The following is a 15,029-nucleotide window of genomic DNA, read 5'->3' on the forward strand; positions in this document are numbered from 1 at the left end:
TGCTGTGCTCAGGACGGCCCCCACCAGAGAGCTCTCCATTCCCAAATGTGGATGGTGCCCAGGCTGAGAAACTGGGGTAATAGAAGGAAGCCGTGTGGCTTTTGTTGTGGGTGTCAGGCCCACCACCTGGGATCAGGTTCCCTATCTGCCGGATATCCTTGACTTCCATTGTGTCTTAGCTTTTTCAGCAAAAGCATAAAATGTCAAGGGGCGGGGGGCGATAATGCCCACCTGGAGCATTCATCATAGAAATAAAATAAATGAAATGGGGGAAATGGCATAAATGGGGTAAATGGGGTAAAATGGGGCCACCAACTGAGCCCAAAATCTACTCGTGGCCAGCTGGTAGCTCAGAACAAGTGTTTTAACCTCTCTGGCCCTTGGTGCTCTCACTTATAAAACGGGTTCCCTGTTGGATTTTTCATTCCTTGATATTGATAAAATGCAAGACTGAGTTGATTCCATTCTGCTGTTTACTCTACCTTCTTGGAATCTCATTTTGGGAGCTTGGCTGCCTGCCAGTGATAGCCACTCAGTTGCTTAGATCCACCTAATGAGCTTTGCATTGAGTCAGCCTTTTTGGGCACCTGACCTCGGCAGGGCATCCTGCTGAATGGAGGGCATGAGGGCAAGGGACCTGGAAACGAGTGCCAGGGAGGCTGAGGTTTGGTCAGGCCAATCTTGGCTGAAGGTTCCAGAAGTCCTCTGCCCTCAGAGCAGCCTGAGAAAGAACACAAGCAAAGGAAAGGCCATTGTCCAGTATTTGGAAATAAATACAAAGATGCACATCCCCTGAGCCGGTGTGGAACACAGCCCTCACAAAGCTTCCAGGTTATGAACATAGAGCAGTAGAGTTATTTATCATTTGAGAAATACATGTTGAAGCCATACTCTCTCCTAGCCCTGTTTGAGGCTCTGCCCATACAGTGGGGAAGGGAAAGGACAAAGGCCTCAAGTAGCGCTTACCTGCTAGTAGGGGGAGATGGACAACCAGTGAACACACTCAGCAGCCCCTCAGGTAGACAGTGTGCAAGGTGGGAGAGTGCTGTGGAGGAGAAAAGGCAGGTAGGTTATGGAAAGAGGTAGCCTGGGAGAAAGTTGATGAGAGGTGACATGGAAGGCAGGCACAAGGGGGTGTTGGAGGAAGAGTGGTCCAGAGGGCGGGGTGTTTGGGAAACAGCAAGGAGGCTGGTGTGGCTAGGGCAGAGTGAGCAGGGGATAGGGTGGGCATGGCGTCAGAGAGTACTATGGGGTGGGGGGTCATATAGGGCCTTGAGGACATCCCAAGGCCTTTGGTGTTGCTTCGAAGCCACAGGGAGGGCCCACAGGTATATGTAATCCAATTACAGTCAACTCCCCTGCTCTAATTTCTGGGGGATGTTTGTGGCCACCAGGTGCTCATCACACCTTTTCCCATTTCAGCTTACCAGAACCCTAGGCTTCCCTGTAGCCTTGTATCCCTGAGCATTGTCTTTGTCACATTTACAGAATGAAAAGCTGAATTCCTGTTGGGCACATGGCAGATGCTCAAGAAATCACAGGAAAGGCTGGTAGCCTCTGCAGAGCACATTCTATGGTGATTTCCATACATAAATCATGGCATCCACCTACAACACCTTCAAGTTACATTAAATCCTTCCCTTCATTGAAAAAGAACTGCAAAGAAACTGTACAGTGTCAGGCAGAAGTGGGAGTTGAATACAGGCCTTTCAAGCCTCAAAGTCCATGCTACAAAGGGCGAAAGTCAAGGGCAAGTGCTGGGTCAGCCACTGGGCTTTGCTAGGGACAGGGTGTGGAGGAAGGCAAACATGCCTGGGGTCCATGAAAGTCATCATGTGGATCATGGGGTCCCAGGCCTAGAAACTCGTGTCCTTCCTCAAATGTTTGGTAAGTGAATGAATGAAGAAGAAAGGAGGATACCAAAGTACCTTGGAACTGAGGTGCTGGACAATCAGGAATGAGTTCAGAGTCAGCATAGGGTCAGCATTCCCTGGGCTGAGGGTGCTTTGTACAGAGGCCAAGAGGAAATTCTGTCTGATAAGGAGGGATCTTTCTTCTTTCCTTCTTCTTCACACCCATCTGACTCCTCAGAGTGTTTGGAGCAGCTTCTGTAATCACTGGCCAGGGGAGAATTCCCACCTGACACAGGCAGGAAGTCTGGGCAGCACTAGGCAGGGGAAAGAATGGCTCCATCCTAACACCAGCAAGGTTGTCTCTCTCCTTCCGCTTCTCCCTTTCAAACAGGGGCACATAAATGAAAAGTTGAGGAATTACTCCATACACTGATCTGTCTATTCTGTACATGACAGTATGAGGATCAAGGACCCTAAGGTACTGACCTTTGAGGCTGTTGGAGCCGAAGGTGGTGGCCTCCCAGCCCCAGTGAAACATCATCTTCTACCCCAGAGGGGGCAGGGTATTTGTCTCCCTCACCCAGCTGCAGAGAGGAAGCACCTGCTTTGCTGGTAAATAGTAGTTACTCAACAAGTACTAATCAGTGGGGGGAGTAAGTGAATGGATGAACATTTTCATCTCCCACTCTATCCATCCTATCAACATGCCCAAAATTCTTTACCTTCATTCAATTCCAATATCCACAGAGCTAGGAAAACTGAGAATTGTTTTCATAATTTGTTTGGCAGCCACATCTGACTTGAGCTCACTTGTTAGTGTGTTCAGATTTAAATGGGAATGAGGATACTTATTGCCCTTCTTTGCTTCAGTTATATAAAGGTTCATGGGTTTGCTGCACGAATATTCATGTAATAATGGAATCATTTTCTTGTGTCCTCCTGGGTTGACATTTGCTATGGAGTTTATGCATCACTATGTTATCTACTTATAGCTATTACATGATCAGAAGCACATAGGAATCAATAATGGAATATCCCTCCACTCCCATCAGGTTGGATAAAATGGAACATAGTGATAATATCAAGTGTTGGCAAGGATCCCAAGAAAACAGATTACTTGTCTGTTGCCAGAGGCATTGTAAAATGGTGATGCCACTCTGGATGCCCGACCATGGAGGAAGGAGGCGATTTGTGTGCAGAGGACCCAGGGACAGGTGGGGCAGCACACAAGCCTAACAAAGAAGGTGAGGGTGGAGTTTCTAGTTCACAGCTTTGTTCACCATCACCCATGTGCACTCTGGGAAATTCTCCTGATGCAGAAATAGCCCCACACACTTCTACGCAAGGAATTCTGGAGGTCACTGAACAGGCTCTCAGACCAAACTCAGATGTTCTAGTCACAAGGTTTGAGTTCACTTAAAACATCCCAGGTAGCAAGGAGAAAGAGATGGGTGAATCAGCCCACACTGACTAAGGTGGCAGTGGGGAGTGGGGAGGGAATAGTCATACCTGGTCCTCCCTGGGTAATGCAGCATTCACAGGTCCCCTCTCCCTGCCACTTCCACCTTCCCCTCTGCTGGTGCAGCTAAGAGGACCAGAGGGGTTCCCACAGTTGGAGGGAACTTGAAACCAGCATAAATACTTAGTTCATTGGCTAGAACCAAGAGGAGGAACACCTGGGCACAGCACTAGCTCCATCCTTAGATTACAGAGTAAATGTAAATTTTTTCTGCATTCTTTGGGAAGGACATGAGTGGCCAGAGTGGGGCCACATTGGGTGTCACTAATGGGTGATCCATTAGGATGATGTGGCTGTCAATCCAGACGTGGCATTTTCGTGACTTACCACTTGGTCTTTCTATCCCTTCCAAACATTCTGTTTGTACACTCTCTTTTTGATATGTTGTGCAGTTACTGTCTTGCTTACTGTGTATCTGGAACACTTGATGCCACTTCTTCCTGTGTCTCTAAGCCCTGGGTTTACTCACGGTCTGTGCTTAACTCTCCCTGTGCCGTGTGTTTTCTCTGTGCCTCGTTGGACCAGTTTACTTTCACCCATGCTCCACACTGACTGTGAGTTTCATGCGTCCTGCTTTTCTTTTTCAGGAGAATTGAATTTCTTAAAGAATAAGCTTGTGAGTTTATATCTTTGTAATGAGAAAATTTTCACCCTATCTGTCTCACAAGAAGGCCTTCTCAGGTATTTTCGGCATCTGTGTGATGGGAAGTCATTAAAATGTGCGTGGGTTGAGGGGAGAGATACTCTCATTGGTGGCTGCTACAAGCTGTGTAGTATGTGGATTGTGGTGTGTTGTTGGAAGCCGATGAACTTGGCCTTGGAGTCAGATTTCATTGAATTGCATTTGAATCCCGGCTCTGTCTGCTGCAAATATGGAAAAACCACTTTCTTGCACATAGTCTCCTTTTTATCCGAAGAGAAATCATAATTAAAATGCCAAAGGTTAAAGATAAAGAAATAGTAGGGGGTTGTAGGAGAATGGGTGGGAGGTGAGGGGATTAAGAATTACAAATACGTAGTTACAGAATAGCCACGGGGATATAAAGGACAGTATAGGAAAGGGAGTAGCCAAGGAACTTACAGGCATGACGCATGGACAGGAACAAAGGTGGGGGGATGGCCTGAGGGAGTGGGAGGTGCTGAGTTTAGGGTGACAAAGGGGAAAAAATCAGGACAATTGTAATAGCATATCAACAAAATATAATTAAACAAAGCAAATGAAAACATACAGTCTCCTTTGCCTTATCCAAAGAAATGGAAGTAATGGTGTTTTGGGTTCTCTCCCTACCAAGCAGTCAAGGCCCCTTTGCATGCTGGGTTAACAGAGGAGAGGGAGGCTGCAGAATCTAAAGAGATTTGAGTCAAAGAGGGTTTCCAAGAGAGAAACTTCACTCATATTTTGTGGGTGCTGACTTCAGGGATCTTGCAATCTCACCCTCTCTCACTTCTACCAGCCTCTACAAGAAACCACCAGAGAGAGAGAGGACACACTTTCCACGTTACCATTTCCCTAGGTCACGTGACAGCATTCATTTCTCCATCAACAATTATTTGTTGAGCACCTACAGTGTGCACTAGACACTGGGGGTGCCCTAGTGAGGGGAGCAGACATGGCTCCAGGCTGGAATGCTGATGTCCTTGGAGAGACAGGAAAGAAGCAGGAAACACCAATAAACATCATTCCAAATTCTAAAGAGAGTGTAAAGGGAGGAATAGGAAGCCATGACTGAGGAGACTACACAAGATGAATATGGACTTGATTGGGATCTAGCCAGGACCCAACAGACCAGGGAGGGCTGTGGTGTAAGGGTGGACAGGAAGAGATGAATCGTGGAGAATTGCAGGGATTCTGGTGGAAACAAAAATGGGTGAAATCTGCTGAGAGGTGAGAAAAATGGGACAGAACAGGGCAGGTCATGAGGGCAGTTGTTTATTTGAATCTGAAACCCTAGAGCAACTTAGAGCTGAAGGCACCATGTGTGTGGGTGGCACTCACAGTCATGGCTGTAGAGTGTGTTGACCAAGAGGAGAGCAGGCATTCTCAGGCTGATGTGCTGCAGGAGGAAGAGGAAGATGAGGGGAAGGGGTGAGGAAAGCCTATCCTTGACAGTGCATAGGCCGTGTCTAGACTCTCTGCACCAGGACACATATAAAAGTCAATGTTGTGTATGTCTACGTGTCACAGGAAAACACAAGTTTCTCTTATGAAATTCATAAGCAAAATGTAAGCCAAGATAGAAAACAAATTGTTTGGGACAAAGAGCAGACTCAGACTCCTTACCTTTGGGTAGAGAAATGTCCCAGCACTGGTGAGAGGGTGGGGAGGGGACATAGATTCAGATCCTGCAACCTTTAGGTTCCAGGAGGATGCCCCAACCAACTGAGCCACACAGGCCGGAGCAAAAGAGTGTAAGTAACTTGCTCACGTCCAGAACGCTGCCCTTTGGCAGAGCCAGGATTCAATCCCAAGTCTTACCAACTCAGGGTTTTCCACCCTGAGCTGTGTTGACATGTCAAAGCAGATAACTTCCTGTTGTAGGGGCTGTCTGTGCCTTGTAGGATGCTCAGCAATACCCTGACTCCTACCCATGAGATGTCAGTGCCAGCTCCCACACCTCACCATTGTCACAGCCAAAATGTTGCCAGACATTGCCAGATGTCTCCAGGAGGGCAACATCCCCCCATGTGAGACCCGCCACTGTGACCTCGGAGTGGGGTGGTAGGAGAGATGTCATCATCACTACTGTGGATGTGGGGCTTTGCCATAAATGATGGAGGATGTGGAACACTGACAGCAGTCTCTGACCTGATCTGAAAAGGTGGTGAGCTCTTTTTTTTCCTGCTTTATAATGAAAACAATGATGTTATTCATTCATTCCTCCTTCAATAGACATTAGCTAAGCACCTGCTGAGTATGAAACCTGGTTTAGCACCAGGGGATAAAGCAATGAAGAAAACAAAAATTCCTGTCTCCGCAGAGATTATATTGTGCAGGCAATAAACAAAAAAAGTGAAGCACTTGTTATCTCAGGTGATAGTAAAGCCCATAAAGACAACCTAATCAGGTGTGTGTGTGTGTGTGTGTGTGTGTGTGTGTGTGTGTACAGTGGGGATTGGCATTCGAATGAGGGTGGGGAGTTATAATTTTAAATAAGGTTACCCGGGATGACCTCACTCAGAAGGTTATAGGTGAGCAGAGCCCTAAAGTAGGGGAGAGGTTGAGCTCAGCTGCCTTTGAGGAAAGACTGTTGTACAGGTCACAGTAAGTGCAAATGCCCTGGGGCCTCCTCTGCAGACTCAGGAATAGCAGGAGTGGTCAGAGAGGAATAGGGCATCAGAGGGCAGGGGGAGGGATCGTGTTTTGATGTCCCAGGTGACTTTTTCAAGGACATTCCTGGTTGCAGTGCCAGGATGTAAGCTGGAACCTTGGAACTCTTGTTCTCAGCTGGGTCAGATTGCAGGGGCCCCTTTCTCCTGTCTGTGGCAGGGCCTGGTAGAACCACGTGTGTGACTCACCTGGGCTGGACTAATTCTTTTGGCAGATGAGGAGGTGGGGAAGGCTGGTTGTGATATAAGTGTCGGCGTTCTGCTGGCTCAATAGCCAGTCCTAAGTGGTGTGTGCTGAGCCCAGCCTCTTCGTGGCCTCCTCTGTGTGGGAAGAGCACCATGTGGGTCCTTTTGCTGGTCCTCCCGGGGGCAGCCTGCATGTTCTCCATGGGGGTGGGGCTGTGGGTCATCTGCAACCACTTCTTCACTACAGACATCCCTGCAGCCATCAGCCACCCTGTGAGACTGCGGGTTTTGCACTGCCTCTTCCAGCTGTTGGTGACCTGGGTGAGTTGTGTGTTTTCTCTGTTCCTTCCTGGTGAGGGTTAAGGGGAGAGTGGGGAGAACATGCCAGAAGCTTCTAGTTGGATGAATACTAATATCACGGGGGTAGAGGTTGACAGTACATTGACAAACCTGAATAATTCCTATTAGGTAACCGTGGTTCTCAACCTCTTGTCAGGGGTTCCCAGGCTGAATGGGCAGATAGCTACAAAATTTAAAAGAATGATTCCCATTCTCAGAAAAAAAAAGCCTGCTCCCTTCTGTGGCCCCACCTCCTGATTTCCCCACTTACAGCACTGGCCACGCTCTGAAATACTGAAGATAGGAATGAGGTGTTCTGAATCTTTGGGTCACTGTTTCTACCTACCAGGCCGATGCCAATGCAGAGAGACATGCTAGCAAATTCATAAACTGGTACCATGAGCAAAACTACAGATGTGACTTCAACGTAGATATTTGTTGCTTTGGAGAGATGGAAGCCTGCTTCTGTCAGTAGTCAGATTCTACCTGTTCCTCTTGGAGGGCGTGATTTAATGAAACCCCTGTGGGTGGGGGGTGGTGAGGATCATGCCAAGGTCGGCAGTAAGGATTTGCCAACCTTGCGTTTCTTTGGTCTCTTATGTAACCACAAGCGATTGCAAATGCCTGTTCTTATGAGAAATCCTCCTGGAGAGGAACCCAGGATCTGGAGGATTCTCCCACCCGGGTCAGAATTACAGGAGCTGATGATTCACTCCTGTACTCTTCCTGCCCTTGATGTTCACAGTGTACACTCTGGTTTCACAAACATAGTGACTCACTTTCCTCATCTACAAAACAGGGGAAAATAACAGTCCCCACTTCCTAGCATTAGGGGGAGGCAGTGAGTTGACTGCATTTCAAGGCCTGACACAGAGGAAGCTGTCCATAAACATCCCTCATTCCTATGTGTTGGTTTGTTTTTTTCTACAAAGATGTGTTGCAGGTCATTCCAGGTACAGGGTCCCTCAAGGGTGGCCAGAAACCTGGTGTAGGGCTGGGATGCACCATTCCAGGAAGGGGGTTTTGACCTGGCTGGTGCTGGGGCCCGGGGCCTGGGATTTTCTATGGGAGGGATGGGTTCAGCCATCTGTGGAACATATGAGTGGCATGAAGCAGTGACACCCTGAAATCCTTCCCATTGCATTTCCTCTTCTCTCACCAACAGGGCACCATTTTTGAGAAACTGGGAATCTGCTCTATGCCCCAATTTGTCTCCTTCATACATGACCTACCACCCCTGAAGCAGGACCCAGACGTGGTGGTCAAGGACCTCTGCTTTGGGACTATCCCAGTGAAGGTGTACCAGCCCAGGATGTCCTCCTGCACTCCCCGGAGGGGCGTCCTGTTCTTCCATGGTGGTGCAGCCATCATTGGGAGCCTGAGTAAGAGTCCTTCCCTCTGACCTGGCCTGTAGTGTGACAGCCTCACAGCAGGGTGGGTGGAGCACTTCTTTCATCCTCCTGGCATTTAAAGGCTGCCATTACAACCAGGAATCACCAGGGCCCTAGTGGGTCCCTGATTGCTCAGTGGCCAAGATATGGGAGGTATTGACCTCTTTCTGGAAGTAAGGAGGCATGCATGGAATATCCATGTGCATCTATGCATATGTCTATGCAGGTTTTCCCTGCTATGACATAACAGGATGCAGGTTTCACTCACAGTGTGAAAGTAGGGTCTCTACACACCTTTCCTAAGCCAAAGTGCTGTAAAGCTAAGAAGCAATTACCTTAGGAGACGCCTTGCTAATGGATGCCCCCTATTAGCCAGGATAAAGCCCAGATGCTCAGAGACCCAGATCAGAGGCCTGGGACTGGATGCTGCATTTGATTTCGGGAGGTGTGGTGGGAGGCAGATTGGTACCCCCTCTTTTGTCCTTCCAGGGCTGGTGGTGGGGGTGCGGCACTGCCTCTGTAAGGGCTCCCTCCTACACAAACCCTGAAGACTGTTTTCCCTTTTCATGTCCTTCCTCTTTGTCTTCCTCCTCTTCTTGTTCTTGCTCTTGTTCTTCTTCATCTTCTTACCTTTTTGGTAAAAGTGAACACACTCTTTGGACTTTCTTTGGTTAGCCTGAAACAGGTACAAATGTGGGTGTTTAGTAAAAGCAAAGCAGCCTAACACACACTTTCAGAAAGTAGGAGATACCTGTCTATGCATATGAAATTCATGGAGTATAAAATTCACCATTCGAAAGTGTACCAGTCAGTGCCATTTAGTATCTTCACAATGTTGTGTGACTACTGGTTTGGAAATAAGGATTTTTAAAAATGAAAACACCAAAACACCATTTTGATTCACATCAGGTATTGCTTAGAGACAACCTGGTATAAACACACAGTAGGACCAAAGACTTGAGAAAAATTAATGAGAGAAGAAAACTAACAATTAAGCTCATTTTATTGTCTTAATTCCTCAACCCCAACTGCAGGAATTAGGGGGGAAATCGCCTTTATACTGCTTTCTAGTCTGTGGAAAGCCAAGATCAATTGCGGTAGCCTGTGAGAATAGGAAGATTAATGGAACAATTATTTTGGTATTGTCTGCATAAGAAATAACAATAACAGCAAATATTTATTAATAAATTATTCTTAATGTTAGTATTTACGTGGCAGTTGAGGGAAGCCCCTTGTGCAAATTATCTCATTGTCCCACCCCATGATTATCATTATCCCCATTTCACAGATGGGAGAATTGAGCCTCAGGGAGAGAAGGGATGTGCCCCACACTCCTTCAGCTCAAGTCAAGAGGAGGCAATGTAGAGATTCAAACTTGGGTCTGAATCTGAGTTCACACACAGAAGCACTCTAGTGTGTGGCCAAACAGCTTCTCAGATGCTGTGAACCAGTAGTCAGGACCCAAGAGCGCTGTCCATGGTAGTTGGCAGAGAGCAGGGACAGCCCATGATAGGAGAAGGAAGCCCACTAAGCCTTCCTAGTCAATTTTAAAACCTTGCTTTTCCAGAAACCCACCATGCAATATGCTGTCGTTTGTCCAAAGAGAGTGACTCTGTGGTTGTAGCAGTTGGGTGAGTAAAGGGGAGGGTGGGCAGGGCAGGGAAAAAGGCTGTGTCCTGGAGTGATGGGGTGGGAGGTGGGAACTGGGGCAGGAAGGGAGTCTAAGGGACAGGGAAAGCAGGGCAGCCAGCGAGGAGGAGAGGAAGGAAGGGGGAGAGACACAGAGGCACAGCGTGGGCACTCCTTCCTGTGGGCAGCCTGTGGGTGTGTTTCAGTGGGGCATTCTATGCATGGCATGAATTGCAAGCTGGCTGGGGAGTGGGCTTAGTTAAGCAGATCAGCTGCCAAGCTCTTGGGTGGGCTGGTCTTCTTTGAGCAGAACAGCCCTGCACAGTCTTCACACTTTCCTCTACATGCCCAGGGTGCCCTTCATAGGCACCAGGACAACTGCAAACACTGTGGTCACATCATGTCCAAGTGCTCTCTAGAGGGAGGGCTGCCCTGGTGAGATGCATCTAAGGAAGCGAGAAAACCATGGAAAATCCACTTTCTGTCCTAACTGATCTGGGAGAGTCACTCAGTGGTCTGGAGAAGCAAAGAGGTCTTGGTGGACAAGGGTCAGGAGAGACCTGGTGGGATCTTCCTGGGTCTTCATGCCAGGCCACCTGGACATGTGTATGAGGAGCAGTCACTGCAGTGGAGTGGCCTTGCCCTCCTGCCTGATACATGGTCACACTGGGGGTGGGGAGGCAGCTTTTGCTGATCACGCTTTTCCTGCAGGTTTGTTTAAGTGCACATGCCATGAAGAAATATCAGTGGCCAGCATCCTGGTGTGGCTACATTTCCCAGCTTTCCTGTGGTGCAGCTAGCAGAGTAAAAAGTACAGAAGTTAGTCCTGGATGAGAGGAAGAGACCCAGAGAAGGGCCTTACTTTATAGTTCTTGGCCTCAAACCATTTCTGCAGAGGGATGGAAATTTTGACCCAGTTGGTGGCCCTCTGTGTCTTAGTATCCTGGCTGTGCTGAAGCAAGTAGTCGTCAGTGGACTGTACTAGCAGATATCTGCAAGAAAGTTATTTTGTGACTCCAAAGTAGACAGGGATCAGGAGTTAAGCATTGGCATCCCAGGTAGCGAAGAATAGGGGCAACAGAATGGAGATGGCTGGCAGAAGCTTTGTGGATCCCAAAGCATGTTTCCATTTTTCTCACCTGGGTGTGTGTTTTATTGATTTTAGAGAAAGAGGGAAAGATGAGATAATCATCTATGTGAGAGAGAAATATCGATGTGAGAGAGAAACATCAATTGGGTGTCTCCCATAAGTGCCCCAACCAAGAATGTAACCCCCAATCCATCAGTAATGGGACAATGCTCCAACCAGTTGAACCACCTGGCCAGCCAAACCCTGTCTTCTTAGAGTCTAGTATTTCAAATGATAAAGCTTCTGCCAAAACCCTGATTTCTGGACTGTTTGAAAAAAAAGAGGCATTCTAGCAAAGCCAGGCTGGCAAACTGCTGACAGCCAACTGAATGGGAAGCCATGGGCTCAATTTGGGGTGGCTGATCTGGAGGGACCCATGTGTTATTGTGGCCCTGGGCAGCATTTAAACATATACATATTTTAGATGTTATGTATTTATTTTTAGAGAGAGGGGAAGGAAGGGAGAGAGAGAGGGAGAGAAACATCCATTGGTTGCCTCTAGAACTCCCAGACCAGGGACTGTACCCCCAAACCAGGCATGTACCCTGACTGGGAGTTGAACAGGCAACCTTTTGCTTTGCAGGATGACACCCAAGCAACTGAGTCACATCAGTCAGGGTGCATTGGGTATATTTCAGCCTCCAAACCTGGAGGCCACAACACCTGTAAGCATGGCAGCAGCATTTAAAATCTAAACCCAGACCACCCAGGGCTTGCTCATAAGTGAAACCATAATGTACAGAACAGGTGTGACTCAGGGCAGCACCATCAGATAGGTTGAGAAGGGTGGGGCTCATGCTGCTGATAGCTAAGTTCTTGACCAATAATAGGGGGATGAAAGGGCTCTGGTGATCACAGCCTGTCCCTCAAATTGGCATTGAGACAGTAGAAATAGCAGCTGTCCTTACTGAGGCCATGTGCCAGGTACTGAGGACTTTACTTCCATCAGCTCACTTAAGCCCTAGACCTTAAATCTACCAGCTCAGGGTTCAGAAAGAAAAGTTAATGGAAGAAATTTGGGCTCAAGAATGCAACACACAGGTGTCTTGGGCTCTGCCATGGTGATGAGTGTAAACCATGTTCCTTGATTCCTTTTCAGATACCGCAAGGCGCCTCAGCATAAGTTTCCAACACCGATAAGAGACTGCCTTGTGGCCTCCATCCACTTTCTCAGGTCCCTGGATGTGTACGGGGTGGACCCAGCCCGGGTTGTAGTCTGTGGTGACAGTGCTGGAGGGGGAATGGCAGCAGTAATGTGTCAAAAACTCATGGACAGGTCAGATCTCCCCAAGATCCGTGCTCAGATTCTGGTCTATGCTGTTGTCCAAATCGTAGATTTCCAACTCCCGTCCTACCAGCAGAATGTAAACGCCCCCATGGTCAACAGGAATTTTGCCTTCCGCTGTTTTTGTTATTACATGGACATCCATCCCTCTTGGAAAAGTGTAATTATGAAACGTGCCCACTTGCCTGTCGAAGTGTGGGAGAAGTACAGAAAGTGGTTGGGCTCAGAAAACATCCCAGAGAGATTTAAGAAGAGAGGCTACCAGGAAGTGCCTCCTGTGGCCCATAATGAGGATGCTTACCTGGAGACACACCATGCTCTGGATTTGATGAACATGCCCCTGATTGCAGAAGATGAAGTAGTGTCTCGGCTTCCAGAAGCTTGCATCGTGAGCTGTGAGTATGACCTTCTCCGGGATAATTCGCTGCTGTACAAGAAGAGACTGGAGGACCTGGGAGTCCCTGTGATTTGGCACCACATGGAGGATGGTTTTCATGGAGTGCTCAACATGCTCAGCATGCCCTGCTTTCAGTTTCCCTGCACCACGCGGGTTCTAAATGCCATGGTCCATTTTCTAAAGGGGTTGTGATCATCCTTCCTTTCCATTGGAGCTATGAGAGTGTGGGTCCCACCACTATCCAGTTCCCTATGGGGCTCTCTGTTGCTGATGTAGGTGATGCTGAGTGGGGCGAGGGATGGTGGGGAGACCACCATCTTTTTCTTGCTCCAGGTTCTAGAATCCCAGAGTGCATGTTTCCCTGATGTCGGGAGGGAAAGCAGTAGGTGAGACAAGTGTGGTGGGGAAGAGTGGGGCTCTCTGTCTCTGTGCACCACTGGGAAAATTTGAGCAGATGCTCTTCACTGGCCATTAGCAAGAGAGTGAATGAGCATGTAAGGGTTGCCCACAGCCTCCCTGAGGTTGAGTTCAGATGGCCCCAGTTGATTCAGTCTGTGTGCAACAGGAACATTCACTTGGCTGACCCTGGACACACCCAGGGGCACCATGTGCAATCCATGGGCCCTCTCCAATCTGGCCAAGAGGGTGTGGCTCTGAAGCTCTAGACTGCTGGATGGAGCTGGAGAAACTGGCCCCACTGTCTCCCTGTTGGTACAGGGTGACACTTTCCCTGCTGTTCCTCTGATGTTCACAGTCTCAGCTGCCTGGGCTGGAAGATTTAGGACTAAATAGACACGTTTCTGTGGTGGTGGTCCGCTAGGGACAGATGAAGACAGCCAGAGCGACCTCATTGGGGGAGTTCTAGAGCTGTTGAAGGCAAAGTGTCAGAAGAGAGGAGTTGAAAAGATCTCTGTGCTGAGTGAGAGACCCATGAAGACAGAGTCTGACCCAACTCAACCACGTCTACAGGGAGAAATTGAGGGAAGGCCAAGAGAAAGCAGAGTGTAGCAAAGACTAATTCTGTTTTCAGACACAGAACCAACTCATAATGATGCAAATCTGAGAGAGAATGTGTTGGCCAGTGGAATAAATGAGAATTGGTGTGGTGCAGGAACTCAAACAATGCCATTAGCTGCCTTTGCTTCTTTCCTCTATTCTGTGCTTCTCTATGTTTAATTTTCTGTTACTTCTGCATACAGTGGCCCCGACCAGCTCCGTACTTACACTGTCCCAGGCCCATTATGATGGATTTGCCTCAGTCTCGGTGGTCCCAGCAGAAATTGAGTCACAACTCTGTGGCTCTATGGGCTTTCTGAATGATGGAGCCAATTGTCACCACCAAGGGAATGGAATGTTCCAGCTGACCCCATGCAAGTCCCATGCCATCCCTGGAATAGAAGGTGGGGACACCTCCCCCTGGCACGTGAACTGATGATGGGGGAGGGTGGGACTACTTCCCTCACACCAACACTTACTCTGCTGGGTGGGCACCCACACTCACTCTCCTACAGCAGCCAAAGTACATCTGAGTGAAGGTACATGGTAGGGACAAAAGATGTCAAGGTCCCCCGGACAAGCTGACCACCTGGCTATTAGGAGTAAAAATTCCTTTAGTAGCCTGACTCAGGCTCCCATGCTTGCCCTACCTGCTCTTCAGGAGACTGTGTTCCTGGTTGGCCAGTGGCCTTTCTAGACCAAGATCCAAGTTGACTGCACACGGACCCTGTGAAGAGCTTTAACTGGCTTTCAGTTGAATGTTTTTGCTGTACGTTGGCATAGAGGGAAATCCACTGGCTAACTTTGGATTTATTCATATCAGGCAGACTACAAATCAACAAACAAGTGTTGGAAAGATGTGGAGAAAAAGGGAACCCCCATGCACTGTTGGAATTTTTAGTTGGGGCAGCCACTGGGGAAAACACTATGGAGTTTCTTTTTTTTTTTTTAGATTTTATTTATTTATTTTTAGAGAGG

At 48.2% G+C, this 15,029-nt stretch overlaps 1 protein-coding gene across 1 annotated transcript; it reads left to right on the forward strand.

The window, feature by feature from the left end:
* The first annotated feature begins 7,038 nt into the window (after window positions 1–7,038).
* On the forward strand, window positions 7,039–13,247 carry LOC123832319 (arylacetamide deacetylase-like 3). The gene is made up of 4 exons (XM_045860002.1): window positions 7,039–7,206; window positions 8,390–8,606; window positions 10,183–10,246; window positions 12,473–13,247. The coding sequence occupies exons 1-4, from the start codon at window positions 7,039–7,041 to the stop codon at window positions 13,245–13,247; spliced, it is 1,224 nt and encodes a 407-aa protein (XP_045715958.1).
* Window positions 13,248–15,029: the final 1,782 nt, after the last annotated feature.

The sequence above is a fragment of the Phyllostomus hastatus genome, unplaced genomic scaffold (genome assembly GCF_019186645.2).
Source record: "Phyllostomus hastatus isolate PE091 unplaced genomic scaffold, TTU_PhHast_1.1 phas_scaffold_182, whole genome shotgun sequence".
NCBI classification, from domain to species: domain Eukaryota; kingdom Metazoa; phylum Chordata; class Mammalia; order Chiroptera; family Phyllostomidae; genus Phyllostomus; species Phyllostomus hastatus.

Excerpts from the sequence above, each read along its gene's own strand:
- LOC123832319 (XM_045860002.1), top strand. The coding sequence starts at position 7,039 with ATGTGGGTCCTTTTGCTGGTCCTCCCGGGGGCAGCCTGCATGTTCTCC. Across the intron at positions 7,207-8,389 it reads TCCAGCTGTTGGTGACCTGG|GGCACCATTTTTGAGAAACT; the intron begins GTGAGTTGTGTG and ends TCTCACCAACAG. Across the intron at positions 8,607-10,182 it reads AGCCATCATTGGGAGCCTGA|AAACCCACCATGCAATATGC; the intron begins GTAAGAGTCCTT and ends TTGCTTTTCCAG.